Source organism: Schistocerca americana, chromosome 2 (genome assembly GCF_021461395.2).
Source record: "Schistocerca americana isolate TAMUIC-IGC-003095 chromosome 2, iqSchAmer2.1, whole genome shotgun sequence".
Lineage (NCBI taxonomy): Eukaryota > Metazoa > Arthropoda > Insecta > Orthoptera > Acrididae > Schistocerca > Schistocerca americana.
Window position 1 is genome coordinate 361,873,015 of NC_060120.1, and position 13,550 is coordinate 361,886,564.

Genomic DNA, 13,550 nt, shown 5'->3' on the forward strand with positions numbered 1-13,550 from the left:
CTCAATACGTGAAGATGTGGATGGCTGTAATAACCTAACAATTCACGTGACAATTGCAGGTGGTCATATGCACAACAGGGAAACGTCGCCAAATTTCTGTTTGGTCACACTGTGTCTCGTATAGTTATGTCTCTCTCACAGGTCATCTCGCACTGTCGTGGTTCCATTGCTGATTTAGCTCTGTCAATTTAGTTTAGAAATGTGTAACTCTAGTTTCCGGTAATGAGTTGGCCCACGTAATTGTTTACGGGATGCCAGACATTTATTCCACGTTGCAGTATTTAACGCAACACTCAACACAATCGCTGACACAATCATAATTATGTACTGATAGACATGTCCAATTTCATGACTGTGAACTACTGTACGAGGTTATGCACACTACTGCACAATGCGATATTTTTACATACATGTATTTCTACTCCGCTGGACCTTATCGTCTGAACGCAAGCCACGAACTCAGTGAAATGCAATTAAAGATTAGGAACATCGTATGAGAAAGAACTACTACGAGCAGTGAAAGGACTTCCGCTCATACGACCAATTTCCTCTCATCGAATCTCGTCAGTGGCTGCTAGAGGCGACTGACGCCACAGAACTGTTCTCAAGCTGGAGTGGAGTCTCCTCTGCATCTCAGTTCTCGCCAGTCAGCGACCAGGAAAGGCGACGCGGCCACGTAAGCCCATGCTACGATTAACCGATGACAGGTGAGAAAACTACTTCGTATCAACAACTGTACCTTAGCTCATGATCACGACGCAACAAGCTATGCAGTAGCAGAATTTAAGCCGTATTGCGCAGCATTATAGCCTGCACCAGGCCAGTTACCCATAAATAGAGTTGCACTCTACCAAAGTTACTGCTCCGTTTTTTTTTTTTTTTTTGGTACGATACATAAATGACGCAGTAAGAAATATGATTACCGGTAGTACTGGTAGCACTGGTATAGAAAAAACGAAAGTGAATGTATGACAAAAACTGCAAACCGCAGACTTGTTCTTTGTTTGTTTTGCACATAATTACAATCGCATATCTTTTAATGTTAGTCCACTGTGTATTCTATATCCTTAAAAAAATATAAACTGCATTTTGTAAGTAATAAAAATTGGTTGATCGAATAAGCTCTGCTATTTTATGTAATCAAAACAATTACTTTTGACGTAAATACAGTATCCATGCCCAAACAAAAATAAACTATATTAATATTGCTGTTTTTTTGGATTCAATACGACGTTGTTCGTCATGGTCAAAGGTAAAACTTTACTGTTATTACTGGTAAGTGCGAACGTTGTTTATGAATAACAGAACAAATGTTTTGTATAAGCTCCACGAAGTATTGAAGCGATGTTTGATATGTTTTTGCCTTTCTTTCTTATTTTACCGCTTTCAGAAAATTTCTGTTTCTAGCGCTACATGATAAATTTGTGTTTTTTTATTTTCACTACAACATCCTGTTTGACGTTACACATCAATAAAACCTGGGTTAAACCATGAAAATATCAATTGTTTATTTTTAAGTAAGAGACTGGAGAATAATTATGTAGAACAAAGATATTCCGTAGCTTACACGGCCCTTAATATATCATTAGTTTGTAGAAAGCTTACCGCTTCCTGTTTCTATTGGGATATATTAAGACACGCATCATACACAGAAGCAAAGCTATCAATAGCTACAAATAGGTGTGCAACACCTAACGTGCACGTAACGCGGTTACGAACTTCACTGGACAAAGCTACTAAGGAAACTGCTGCATTCTACGCTTAGTTAGTGATAGCCTACGGTAGTTTTAAAACACTAGCCATAAGTGTTACAGCTGGTCCATAATCTCCAGCCGCGCGAGGTTGGCCGAGCGGTCTGAGGCGCTACAGTCATGGACTGTGCGGCTGATCCCGGCGGAGGTTCGAGTCCTCTCTCGGGCATGGGTGTGCGTGTTTGTCCTTAGGATAATTTAGGTTAAGTAGTGTGTAAGCTTAGGGACTGATGACCTTAGCAGGTAAGTCCCATAAAATTTCACGCACATTTGAACATTTTGAACATTATCTCCAGCCTGAAGAATTATCCCCGTCCCCTGAAACAGTAAAGGAAGCGCTGGGGTTCACAGTAACGACCACCAATAGCCGATAGGCGCGGTCAGAAACAGCTATCTTGAATGACGACTCCGCGTATGGAGGAGTGCCGATGCACTTTCTGGTATCGCGACCTGGCGACTCTGGAAGCCCACCGGAGAGCACAGAACTGGATCTTGGCCACATCGTCCAGTCGCGGCGCCAGACGCCATTTACCCCGCCAGCCATCTGGGACTCTCAGCCATCCTTCACGTTTCGCCGTACACTGACAGGAGACTCAGTGGTATGTTCGCCTCGCCATTGCCTCGTTGTTGTAACGCCGTGTCGGTTGTTGGCCTATGTTTTCGCTAGATCTCAGGTTTACTCGTACTGTGTTACCAATCGCAAGTACGAGCAGCGCTGGGGATGGGCCGCCTCAGCTCGGACGTACCGTAGACTCGCAGAGGTGGCGTCCCCGCTTTCGGAGAGTGCCAATCAGGGGAACGGTGGGCCAGCCGGGCGTTTCGCAGCCGGCGCCGGCGCACGGCGCGCGCTGTTTATTAATTATGGCGGCGGCGTTTAAAATGCAAAGCGGCGCCCGTGGCGCAGATAATGCCGTCCGCCGGGGCCGGCGGCTATCGCGGCGCAGCGCCTGCTCAGATATTTATGACGCTCCCGATCCGGGCACGTCTGGTGCGGCAAATTCTGAGCCGCCGCCCGCGCTAGCAGAATTACGACGCGGCGTTAAGGGGCGGCGCGGGCCGGAAAATAGAAAGCAAAAACACCGAGAACACGGGCGACAGGCCGGTGTTACAGGGAGCACGTCTGCGACACTACCCTGCAGTGCTTGGCAGAGGGTTTACAGTACCGCTTTCAGATCATTTCTCAAAAGTTTCACTGTGGAACAGCTCGAGCAAATAATAAACACCTGAATATTCGCGTGAGACCTGTGATTTATGTTATGTAATTTATTTATCAGCTCATTTTGTCCTTTTCTCACAATATTCTGCGAACTATTCCATATTTATAGGTTTCCGCGAAGCATTCGACACGGTGCCACTCTATCAAGTGTTAACGACGGTAGAGCATATGGAATAGGTTCCCAGTTTTGCGAATGCCTCGATGACTTCTTAACAAATAGGAACCAGTACGCTGTCAAAAAATGTTCAAATGTGTGTGAAATCTTATGGGACTTAACTGCTAAGGTCATCGGTCCCTAAGCTTACACACTAGTTACCCTAAATAATCCTAAAGAGAAACACACACACACACACACACACACACACACACACACACACACACACACACACACACACACACACACATGCCCGAGGGAGGACTCTAACCTCCGCCGGGACCAGCCGCACAGTCCATGACTGCAGCGCCTTAGAGTGCGCTGTCCTCCAAGGCGAATGTCTGTCGTAGACAAGGGTATCTTTAGGAATGCCCCAGGAAGTACAACAAGACCGCTGCTATTCACTATATACATACAGAAACTGGCGGATGCGGTGGTGGGGGGAGGGGGTAGGGGCTAGGGAGAGGGGGAGGGCGGAGGGGGGAGTGGGAGAGGGGGGAGGGAGATAGGGGAGGGGGAGGGGAGGGGGAGGGGAGGGGGAGGGGAGGGGGAGGGGAGCGGGAGGGGAGCGGGAGGGGAGAGGGAGGGGAGAGGGAGGGGAGAGGTGGTGGCAATCTGAGATCGTTTGCTTATGATGCTATGATGTACGGAAAGGTGTCGAAGATGCGTTACTATAGGAGGATACAAGGTAACTTACACCAATGTTCTGGTTGGTGTGACGAATGGCAGCTGGCTCCAAATGTAGAAAAATGTGACTTAATGCGGATGAACTGAAAAACAAACCCGTAATGGTCGGATACAGCATTAGTAGTGGCCTGCTTGACACAGTCACGGCCGCCTGGGGTGGCCGAGCGGTTCTAGGCGCTACAGTCTGGAACCGCACGACCTCTACGGTTGCAGGTTCAAATCCTGCCTCGGGCATGGATGTGTGTGATGTCCTTAGGTTAGTGAGGTTTAAGTAGTTCTAAGTTCTAGGGGACTGATGACCTCAGAAATTAAGTCCATAGTGCTCAGAGCCATTTGAACACAGTCACGTCGCTGAAGTATCGCGGAGTAACGGTGCAAAACGATATGAAATGAAAGGAGCATTTGAGGATTGGGGTACGGAAGGCGAATGGTCGACTTCGGTTTATTGGGAGAATTTTAAGAAAGAGTGGTTCACCTGTAAATGAGACCACATATAAGACGCTCGTGCGACCTATTCTTGAGTACTGCTGCAGTGTTTTGGATCCGTACCAGATCGGACTGACGGAAGACGTCGAAGCAAGTCAGAGGCGGCCTGCCAGATTTGTTACCGGTAGGCTCGAACACCAACTATGTTTTAGAAGATGCTTCGGGACTCAAATGGGAATCCCTGGAGGGAAGGTGACGTTCTTTGCGACAAACACTATTGAGAAAATTTAGAGAACCGGCATTTGAAGCTGACTGCCAAACGATTCTACTGCCGGCACCATACACTGCGCTAAGAAGCATGAAGATAAGATACGAGAAATTAGGGCTCATTGCGAGTAGAGCAGGAAAGGAAACAACTAGTACTGGTATAGGTTACCCTCCGCCATGCACCATACGGTAGCTGACGGAGAATGTATGTATATTTAGATGTATTTAACCTAAGCTGATAAGGGGCATCAGGCCATCTCCTACATTGGACAAGAGTTTCACACATACAGTACCTTTTTTACATCTTAGTTGCCTAAGAAATAATTTTAATTAGACAAATAGCACTAAAATGATTTGAGTGTGTACAGAGACGTTGTGAGTAAATAACACTATCAACTAATAAAGTTTATGCGGGCGGTACTCGTACTATTACTACTACTACTACTGCCGCCACTCAGTGATAATAGCAGCAGCAACAACAACAACAACAACATGATAGTGGCGATATAAAAATAATTTATAAGTGTACAAAATAGATGTTTTCTGATGTAGCGGATACTGACAAAGAAAATTTAAGTAGTTTGCACCAGCTAAGAATACTGGCAAACGAGAAAGGTCTGCTTGGAAAGAAGGATGTACGGACAAGGACAATGAGAGTCATTATTGTTGCTTCAGTAGAAATGTTATTAGTAGATATGTCATTAGCTGTTTTCTGAAGCTGGAAATGTCATCCAGGTCTCTAATATAATGCGGGAGGTTATTTCGAAGTCGGGATCTTGGTTCTGAGAAGGATTTCGAGAAACTGGCTGAACGATGCAATGGGTGTTTCTTCCATGTTTTTTTTTAGACGAGAGGGTTAAGATCGAAGTGAAATGTGAGGGGACACTGTGCGTTGACAAGACAGTACAGAAGGCAGGAGGTATGATAATCTCTGCGCTTGTCTGCAAGCAGCCGAGGTAGCTGTGCGTATAACTAGCTCCAGGCGCCGTGAGCGCTCCTGAGGAAGGCCTTGCAGAATAACATCGCTGTAATCAATAATTCGAAGTATGAGTGTTTGTACAATATTCTTTTTCAGGTCAAGAGGGAAGAACTTTTCATATTTTTGTAGGGCATAGAGAGATGCTGACGCCTTCTTGGACACTGCATTTACGTGCTCGGTCCAGTCTAGACTTTAATCAATTATTCCTCCTGGACACACTGCTGAGGGAGAGAAGATGATATTTACCATATTTAGCACTAAAGATTGTAGGGATTCCCGATATTTCTGGCTAGTTTTTTTATGATGGCATTCAACGTCATTGTTAATTAATGTATATTTGATAAATGAACCATATTATTTATTTTTGACCGTGTGCAATGTGTCAAGACTATTTGCGAAACGTCTTTGGCTTCGAAAGGTTGCAGAAACGTTAGCAGAAATCTTTGCAAAATTTATTTCAATAATTTCAACAGAAAGCAGTGACGTACGGAAAATATGAAGAACATGAAAATCTGTTGTGGTGGTGGTGGTGGTGGTGGTGTTTAGTGAGAAGCCTGGCTTGATGTAGTTCACGGTATCTATACTATGAAAGCTTTCTCTTCAATTAACAACAGCAACCTACAATCATTTAGGGACATGTTCGAATGGTATGTGTGTAGTGCCTCCTTTTCATTCCAAACTCTGTACTCCTAAACAAACATGCAACGCTACAAAAGCACCAAAATGGCCAACAGGGTACAATTACACAACTCACACCTCTACCAGAATGAAATGCAATGTTACAACAAAAATGGTTCAAATGGCTCTGAGCACTATGGGACTTAACTACTGAGGTCATCAGTCCCATAGAACTTACAACTACTTGAACCTAACTAACCTAAGGACATCACACACATCCATGCCCGAGGCAGGATTCGAACCTGCGACCGTAGCGGTCACGCGGTTGCAAACTGAAGCGCTTAGAACCGCACGGCCACACCGGCCGGCAATGTTACAACAGCTGTTTATAAGGCTCAGACAGTGACAGTAGTGAGACATTGTCGCCTTCGTCGTAAACAAATTACTATGGAACACTCAGGCTCAATAAATGTTTCCTTCTTTATTTGTGTCCTGTACGATCTAATAAGGCTCAGAAGAATCTGTGAGAAACCTCGAAAAATTTTAGAAAGCATAATCAGTAGCTCTGTCAACAGCGACGGAAACTAAATGTGTTAATTTGCTGAAAACTATGGCGGGAACCAAAAAATTACAGTTCTGTCACTTTTTCCGTGGATACTTTTAAATTGCGATTTTAATTGTTTACGGGGCCCGACACAGCAGTCGCTGCCTCAAGTTGTACTTTGCCTGCCGTAGTTTTGGATCATTATTAAGGAATCATCATCATGTCTGTTGGGGCACAGCGACAGTGACAACGAGCAGCGGAAGCATATGTCTGCATGCCGCAGCCGCGTGGCCCAAGCGGAAACAGGGTAATGAATGTAAATGGCATGCGCATAGCATTATAACGCAATTCCATAACTAGCGCTCTCAAAAACAAACAACGTATCGGGTTCATGCGACGATCCACAAAGCACCATCTGTGATTCTCATATTGCCTTATATGATACCTGTCTGCTGCCGACATGAGAGCATGTAATCAGCAAAGATACGTGATTTTTTTACGCTACTCTAGGGCGAAATTATCGTGCGTAATTGCGACAGTGTTTTAGTGCAGTCGTTGCCAGTCATTCCGGATAGCCTGCAAATACAATTTGTTGACGTTTTGTCTCTGAATTTAGCCTTCTGCCGGATGCAGTTCAATATTTCGTTGTTTTAAGAAGTTTATCCTTTAGGCAGCATTGTGGCTGTCTGGAGAATAAAAATCTCCTCTAAAAAAAGTCAAAGAATTCAACACACAGAGATCTTGCTGAACACATCTTCTCTGTTTGTCCATGAAATCCAGAGCGTCGTAGACTTAAGGCATTCGATACAAGAACGAATTGTCGTTTTGTGACCGCAATATGGGCTTCTCGAATTATCGAAGCAGATCTGTCGCTCTTACCGGAAAAAATGGAAGTGAAGCTTGGTCCAGGAGTACTCCACAATAGTGTTACAGGGCCGCTTCCGCTTACAGTGTATTTATAGTATATAAATGGTTTGGTGAATAACGTCGGATGATCAGTTAGGCGATTTGCAGCGGTGCTGTTGTCAGTAAGAAGGTTGCAACGTCACGATACTATAGTGAAGCACAGAAATGAGCAAGGAGTGGCTGCTGACGCTGCGTACTTATAGACAGAAAATTAGGGTACTGTATTATTACAAGACTTCAGAACAATCACTGGAAGCAATTATTTCCATAAAATACCTAGTAGTTTGCGTACGGAGCGATTTGAAATGGAATAACAACGTAAAATTAATCGCGGTTGAGACGTATATCACACTCAGATTAATTAGAACAATTCTAAAGAAATTTAGTCCATCAAAAAGGGAGCTAGCTCATAAAACATTCGTTCGACCAGTACTTGAATACTTCTCGTAAGTCTTGGATCCATTCCAAATAGGACTGGTAGGGGAAACAGATAAGATTCGAAGAAGAACAGCATGTTTCGTTACACAGTCATTTAGTTAGTCTGGCAGTGTTACGAAGTTGCTACTGCTTCACGGCGAGGTTTACGGTTAAAATTCAAAGAACGTATCTTTCTCGAAGACTCAACCAATATATTGATTCCTCCTACATATATCTCGCGGAAAGACCACGTAGGAAAAAATTAGAAAGATTCGAGCCCACACAGAGGATTACCACCAATCTTTCTTCCCGCGAACCATTCGCAACTGGAACAGAGGAAGTGATACTGATACACAACTTACCCTCCGCCACACACTGGAAGGTGGCTAGTGAAATACACATGTTAATGCAGACTCTAAGAATCTTAGGGATTTGTACTTCATGCACGGAGGAAGTGGCTTACGAAGCACTCGTTCGACTGGGGTGGAGTACTGCTGATCAGTCTGGGATGGTCTTCATCATGCTCAATTAGAAGAATAAATTCGAAAGTTTCGAAGAAGAGCGGCTTGTTCCATCACGGGATCGTTTAACAAGCGCGAGATCGTTACTGCGATAGTCAACGACCTCCAATGGTAGAAGGTAGAAGTAGCGTTGTGCATCATGGAGAGATTTGCTGTTTGAATTCCGAGAGCGTACGTTGCACCTGCGTCGCGAAATAATGACAGAGAGAGAGAGAGATCAGATGGACGTTTATGTACAGCTGTTCTCCCAACGCAGTAATAGTGACTGTAACATGGAAGGAGCAAAATTTGCTGTGGTACAAGAAATATGCTCCGCCACCCACCGTTAGCTGGCTTGAGGAGTATATACGCAGATGGAAATCTTTTACCCAACTTATCAATTATACGGAAGGTAATGCCTTTCCAGGCAGTGTCGTGCAAAGTAAGTTACGCTGAAACTGAATTTTGGATCATCCACACTAATAGCAGCTGCAGGCGCCATGCTATGGTCCGCATAAACGCTGTCCTTTGTTAGTTCAAAACGACTTGCCGACTTTAACACGCGACGGCATTAGCGGAAAAAGCTTTTCAAGCGCACCCCGAGTTTCAACGTGCACTCGATTACTATCTTTGCGCTAGGAGGAATGTCCAATAATGTCGGTGGGTCGACCGCGGTAGTTATCGCCGCCCCGGCGGTAGTTCAGAGTGCGAGGCGAGCTTATTAGCCGAATTTGCACACAATGCGGGCGCCAGGTCAAAGTTCCGCGCTACGCCGCAGAGCACCGAGTATCGGTTCGGAAACCGGCGCCCAGCGACCGTCGCACGGCCGTAATCTCATCCAGTCAACGACCCCTGACCCGAGCGCGACAAACAAGCCTCCAGGACACTTCCTCTCATCACCGTCAGAGCCCGATCAGGTTTAAAGTACACAGTGCGCACCGATCCCGCTGCCGTACTTTGATTCGTCGCTTACCACTTGCATTACGAAGCTAGTGAAGTAAAATGAGGTGTATCAGGGGAGGTAAAAATTAAAACAACGCGCCTACTCATCACCGATTTTACTTCTGATATATGCAGGTCTTAGCCGCAAATAAAAAGAAAATTGGGAGCTCCAGATGGCCAAAGGTTTAGAAAAAATATTTTTTACGTGTGTCGAGCTTCTTGTGCTGGCGTGGTTTCCAGACAGCGGTTTCCACAGCGGAAGGAGAACAGAACGGTATTCAGTCTCGTGGTATCGTGACCCTACGCGAAAACTTTATTTGCAATTTTTAATTTACCTACACCACAAATTAACCGAAATAATGGCTCTAAGCACTATGGGACGTAACATCTGAGGCCATCAGTCCCATGGACTTAGGTTAGTTAGGTTTAAATAGTTCTAAGGACATCACACAGATCCATGCCCGAGGCAGGATTCGAACCTGCGACGGTAGCAGCAGCGCGGTTCTGGACTGAAGCTCCTGGAAGCGCTCTGCCATAGCGACCGGCCAACCGAAATGTACTTATGAATATTTTCGTAGATGGCATGGAAAAGAAAAGCGAAGGAAAGTTTGGTGGATGACTGAATCAAAATATAAAAATGTAGTTACTTCAGCAAAATCTGGCGAACTTAGAACAAACTTAAACAGGATTTGGAAATTTGTGGTAAGACCTTAAGGGACCAATCTGCTGAGGTCATCGGTCTCTAAGCTTACACACTACTTAATCTAACTTAAACTAACTTACCCTAAGTACAACATGCACACGCATGTCCGAGGGAGGACTCGAACCTCCGACGGGGGGCGGGGGGGGGGGGGGGGGGGGGGGAAGCCGCGAAACAAAATTTATTAGATGTGATGGAGGCCAACATGCATAAGAACAAATTTATTCCGGCAATTGACTTGTGGGGAGGACAAACAAATCCACAATCATACGACGAGATTTTTCTTGATGCTGGATTGCCGTCATGTAGCATTCAAGCAATCCCCCCCCCCCTCCCCCCGCCCCGCCAAATGCACTTGCTAGTGCAAGCATATGATGTCTGGTTTTATCGTCAGGTAATGAACTTGATCGGAAGGCTTCAAAAATGATCTTTTCTCATTGAGAGATAAGGAGGAATCACATGCCGAGAAGTCTCCATCAAAATACATTACATTGCAAATTTTAGGTAAAATAATGCGATACGCGTGGTTTGCTTCGACGCTGACATCAGTACCACGATTATGTCAACGATGGAGCGTCAAATGACAGCCAGTACTCGAAAGCTACGAGAGAGCTCTTTTAACCCTTCCAGCTCCAGTGATTTCTAGTGCAACCCACCATTTTATGTATTATGTTTCGAAATACCAGTGCCTTAAGCATGAAACTACCGATGCTACGAAGGCCATGGTTCAGGGTTTACGGAGCATAGATGGTTTCATGCTAAAGGCACTGATGCTTAAAAACGATGTGAGTAAAATGGTGGGTTGCAGCACAAACCACTTGGGCTGAAAAGCTTAAGGGGATGACTAATATTTTGTTCAGAGAGCTTGTCTCGTTCAAAATGAATATTATAGTGTGATGCGAATTTAGTGTAAATGAATGACATTTCGAGAACCAACTGCAACCTGTCGCACTGAAATCTTTCCGTGTTATTAAAACAGTAAAAGCGTTGTCTTGAAATGTTTCGACACGTTTCCTACTCGTTTGGATCAAGGTAAGCAGGGAACTTGCCAGTACGTTGCATCAGTTGCACGCTGCTTTTCGGGTAATAACCCGAGGAGATTTGTCTACTGGCATTTGCATTCTAAGAACTGTTTTTATTTCTGGAATGTTTGTCCATCCATTCGCAGCCTTCTTGGGTAAAATAAAGGAAATGGTTACGCTCATAGAGTATTAGATAATAAACAACGTGAAGACTGTTTTGAAATTATTAGTACTGCTGAAAAACACACGGTTTGAACCCTCTATCAAAATAAACACGAAATGTTTTGATCAGCTTGACTGTCGCAACATACATTTCTTATGAAATGAAAGAACGTATTAAATATGTTGATGGTGTTAGGACAGCAACCAGCCACAAATTTACCTTCAGTTCCTTTATTCAAAGGGTGCCGTTACCGGTTTCGAATCGTTGTGATTATCTTCAGACGATTTACACGCTTTCTGTAAGACATGTGATATGTTTTTTACAGATTGTCGTGAAATGTCGATTTGGAGTGTTTTCATAACATTTGTCCAACAGATGTGAATACATTCGCACTGCATTATTATTGTTGCACACGTAAATTTTTCTCACTGAACACTTTAGATTTGTCACCGAGAAGATGTGTGGACAAATCTAAAGTGTTCAGTGAGAAAAATTTACGTGTGCAACAATAAGAATGCAGTGGGAATGTATTCACGTCTGTTCGACGAGTGTAATGAAAACAAACACTCCAAACCGACATTTCACGACAGTTAATCTATAAAAAACACACCACATTCGTAAGGAAAGCGTGTAAACCATCTGAAGATGAATCACAACCATTCGAAACCGGAAACGGTACCCTTTGAATAAAGGAACTGAAAGTAAATTTGTGGCTGGTTGCTGTCCTACAACCACCCACATTTGTCTTAAAATAACAGCCACGGTCTCCATCACGTCATATGACAAAATTGCATACGTATTAAATATATTTAAGACGTAAAATATTCCATAAACTGTAACGAACGATTAGGAAATGGGAAGAATTCCCTCAATTGATGTATTAGACGGATAAATACAGAAGCTTGAGATGCGATATCGCCCTTATTTTCCCCAAAATGAATTGCTTTACTGCAAAAGAACTGTAGTACACTGACAAGGAGACCTGCAGCAGTCAGACACAATTTAGATTTTGCAATGCTTTGAGGGAAGACTATGGGATGGAGTCTATACAGAGTGAAGACAAAGTGAATGCGCACTCACCTCCCGTTCCCAACACCTTCAGCAGCTCGAAGTGCGACATGTCCACGCGGCCTGTCGTGCCCGTTAGGTTCACTGAAACAAAAGAAACAGCAGATTCAAATTAGGCGTCGTATTGCACTAGACGGGGAAGCTCAGCAGCACCCGGCTTCACACGTTTATTTATGAGATCATTGTTCCAAAATAATTAGAATCATCCTAATTACAAGCAAAGGAGAGCTAATTTCGTCAATAAATTGATCATATCACTGACATTTAAAAACTGGTGCACAGTAAGGGGATATTAGCCAGTGTGTCTTAACGTCAGCATTTCAAATTTAAAAAGTCGTTTTTGTTGTGACCCTATTTGTGGACCAAGGAGTCCCTACGGCATGGAATTTCCGTTCTGTTCAGGAACCCTCTTTCGTTCGCAGTTCTTAGTGTATCCGTCGCCAGGGGTTTCTCTAGGTAGGAGAAATTGTGTCCAGGTAGGCGTTACTTCCGTCCAGAAAACAGATTAACCGTCGTCGTCAGGGCTTCAGGGTTGTGAGAATTCTTTTCGTCGGCAGTCCCTGAACAACTATTGTGTGCCACGTATCTCCCTGGGTGTGGTCGGAACAAAGCAAAATGGTATTCAAATTATGAGTATGATCAATATAATAATGGCAACATTGATAATAAGCGACAAAACTGGCAATCGATCGAAAATTGTGACACTGACACCAATCGGTCTGTCTTGACTGCGACAGCAATCTACCGTTCGGTCTTGAGAACGGTGAAAATATATTCAACGACCGTGACACCAAGGTATTAATTTGAACAATGTGGCATCGCCGGAAACCCATCAATCTACAGTGACTTCCATGTTTATAATGTATCGATCGATAGATCACTCAATCCTCCGATCCACATACGTATCCATCTATCTACTATTACATATGTCTTAGTCGATGAATCGAATGCTAGTATAAGTTGACCAGTACAGCGATCAACCGATTTAAAGGCGAAACGTCCTTCCATAGATGGCGATGGCGACCATGATCGTACGATTCGTGACTATGGTGACTGATTTATCTTAACGAAGAAGGCTATGTATCGATCATAACAATCACGTGCAATCAATCGTAATGTGGGTGTGAGTCTATCGATATCTTGAGGGAACGACGGCAATTAGTTCCACCAGTCGAGGCAACGACGGCGCT

The 13,550-nt window shown here is 44.2% G+C and overlaps 1 protein-coding gene across 2 annotated transcripts in view; it reads right to left on the reverse strand.

The window, feature by feature from the left end:
- LOC124595517 (ribosomal protein S6 kinase alpha-5-like) overlaps positions 1 to 13,550 on the reverse strand; it is a 405,565-nt gene that overhangs the window by 310,317 nt on the left and 81,698 nt on the right. For both annotated transcript variants that reach the window (XM_047134283.1, XM_047134284.1), the window contains exon 2: positions 12,373 to 12,444. In XM_047134283.1, coding sequence (XP_046990239.1) covers positions 12,373 to 12,444 — 72 coding nt within the window. The remainder of the gene's footprint in view (positions 1 to 12,372; positions 12,445 to 13,550) is intronic.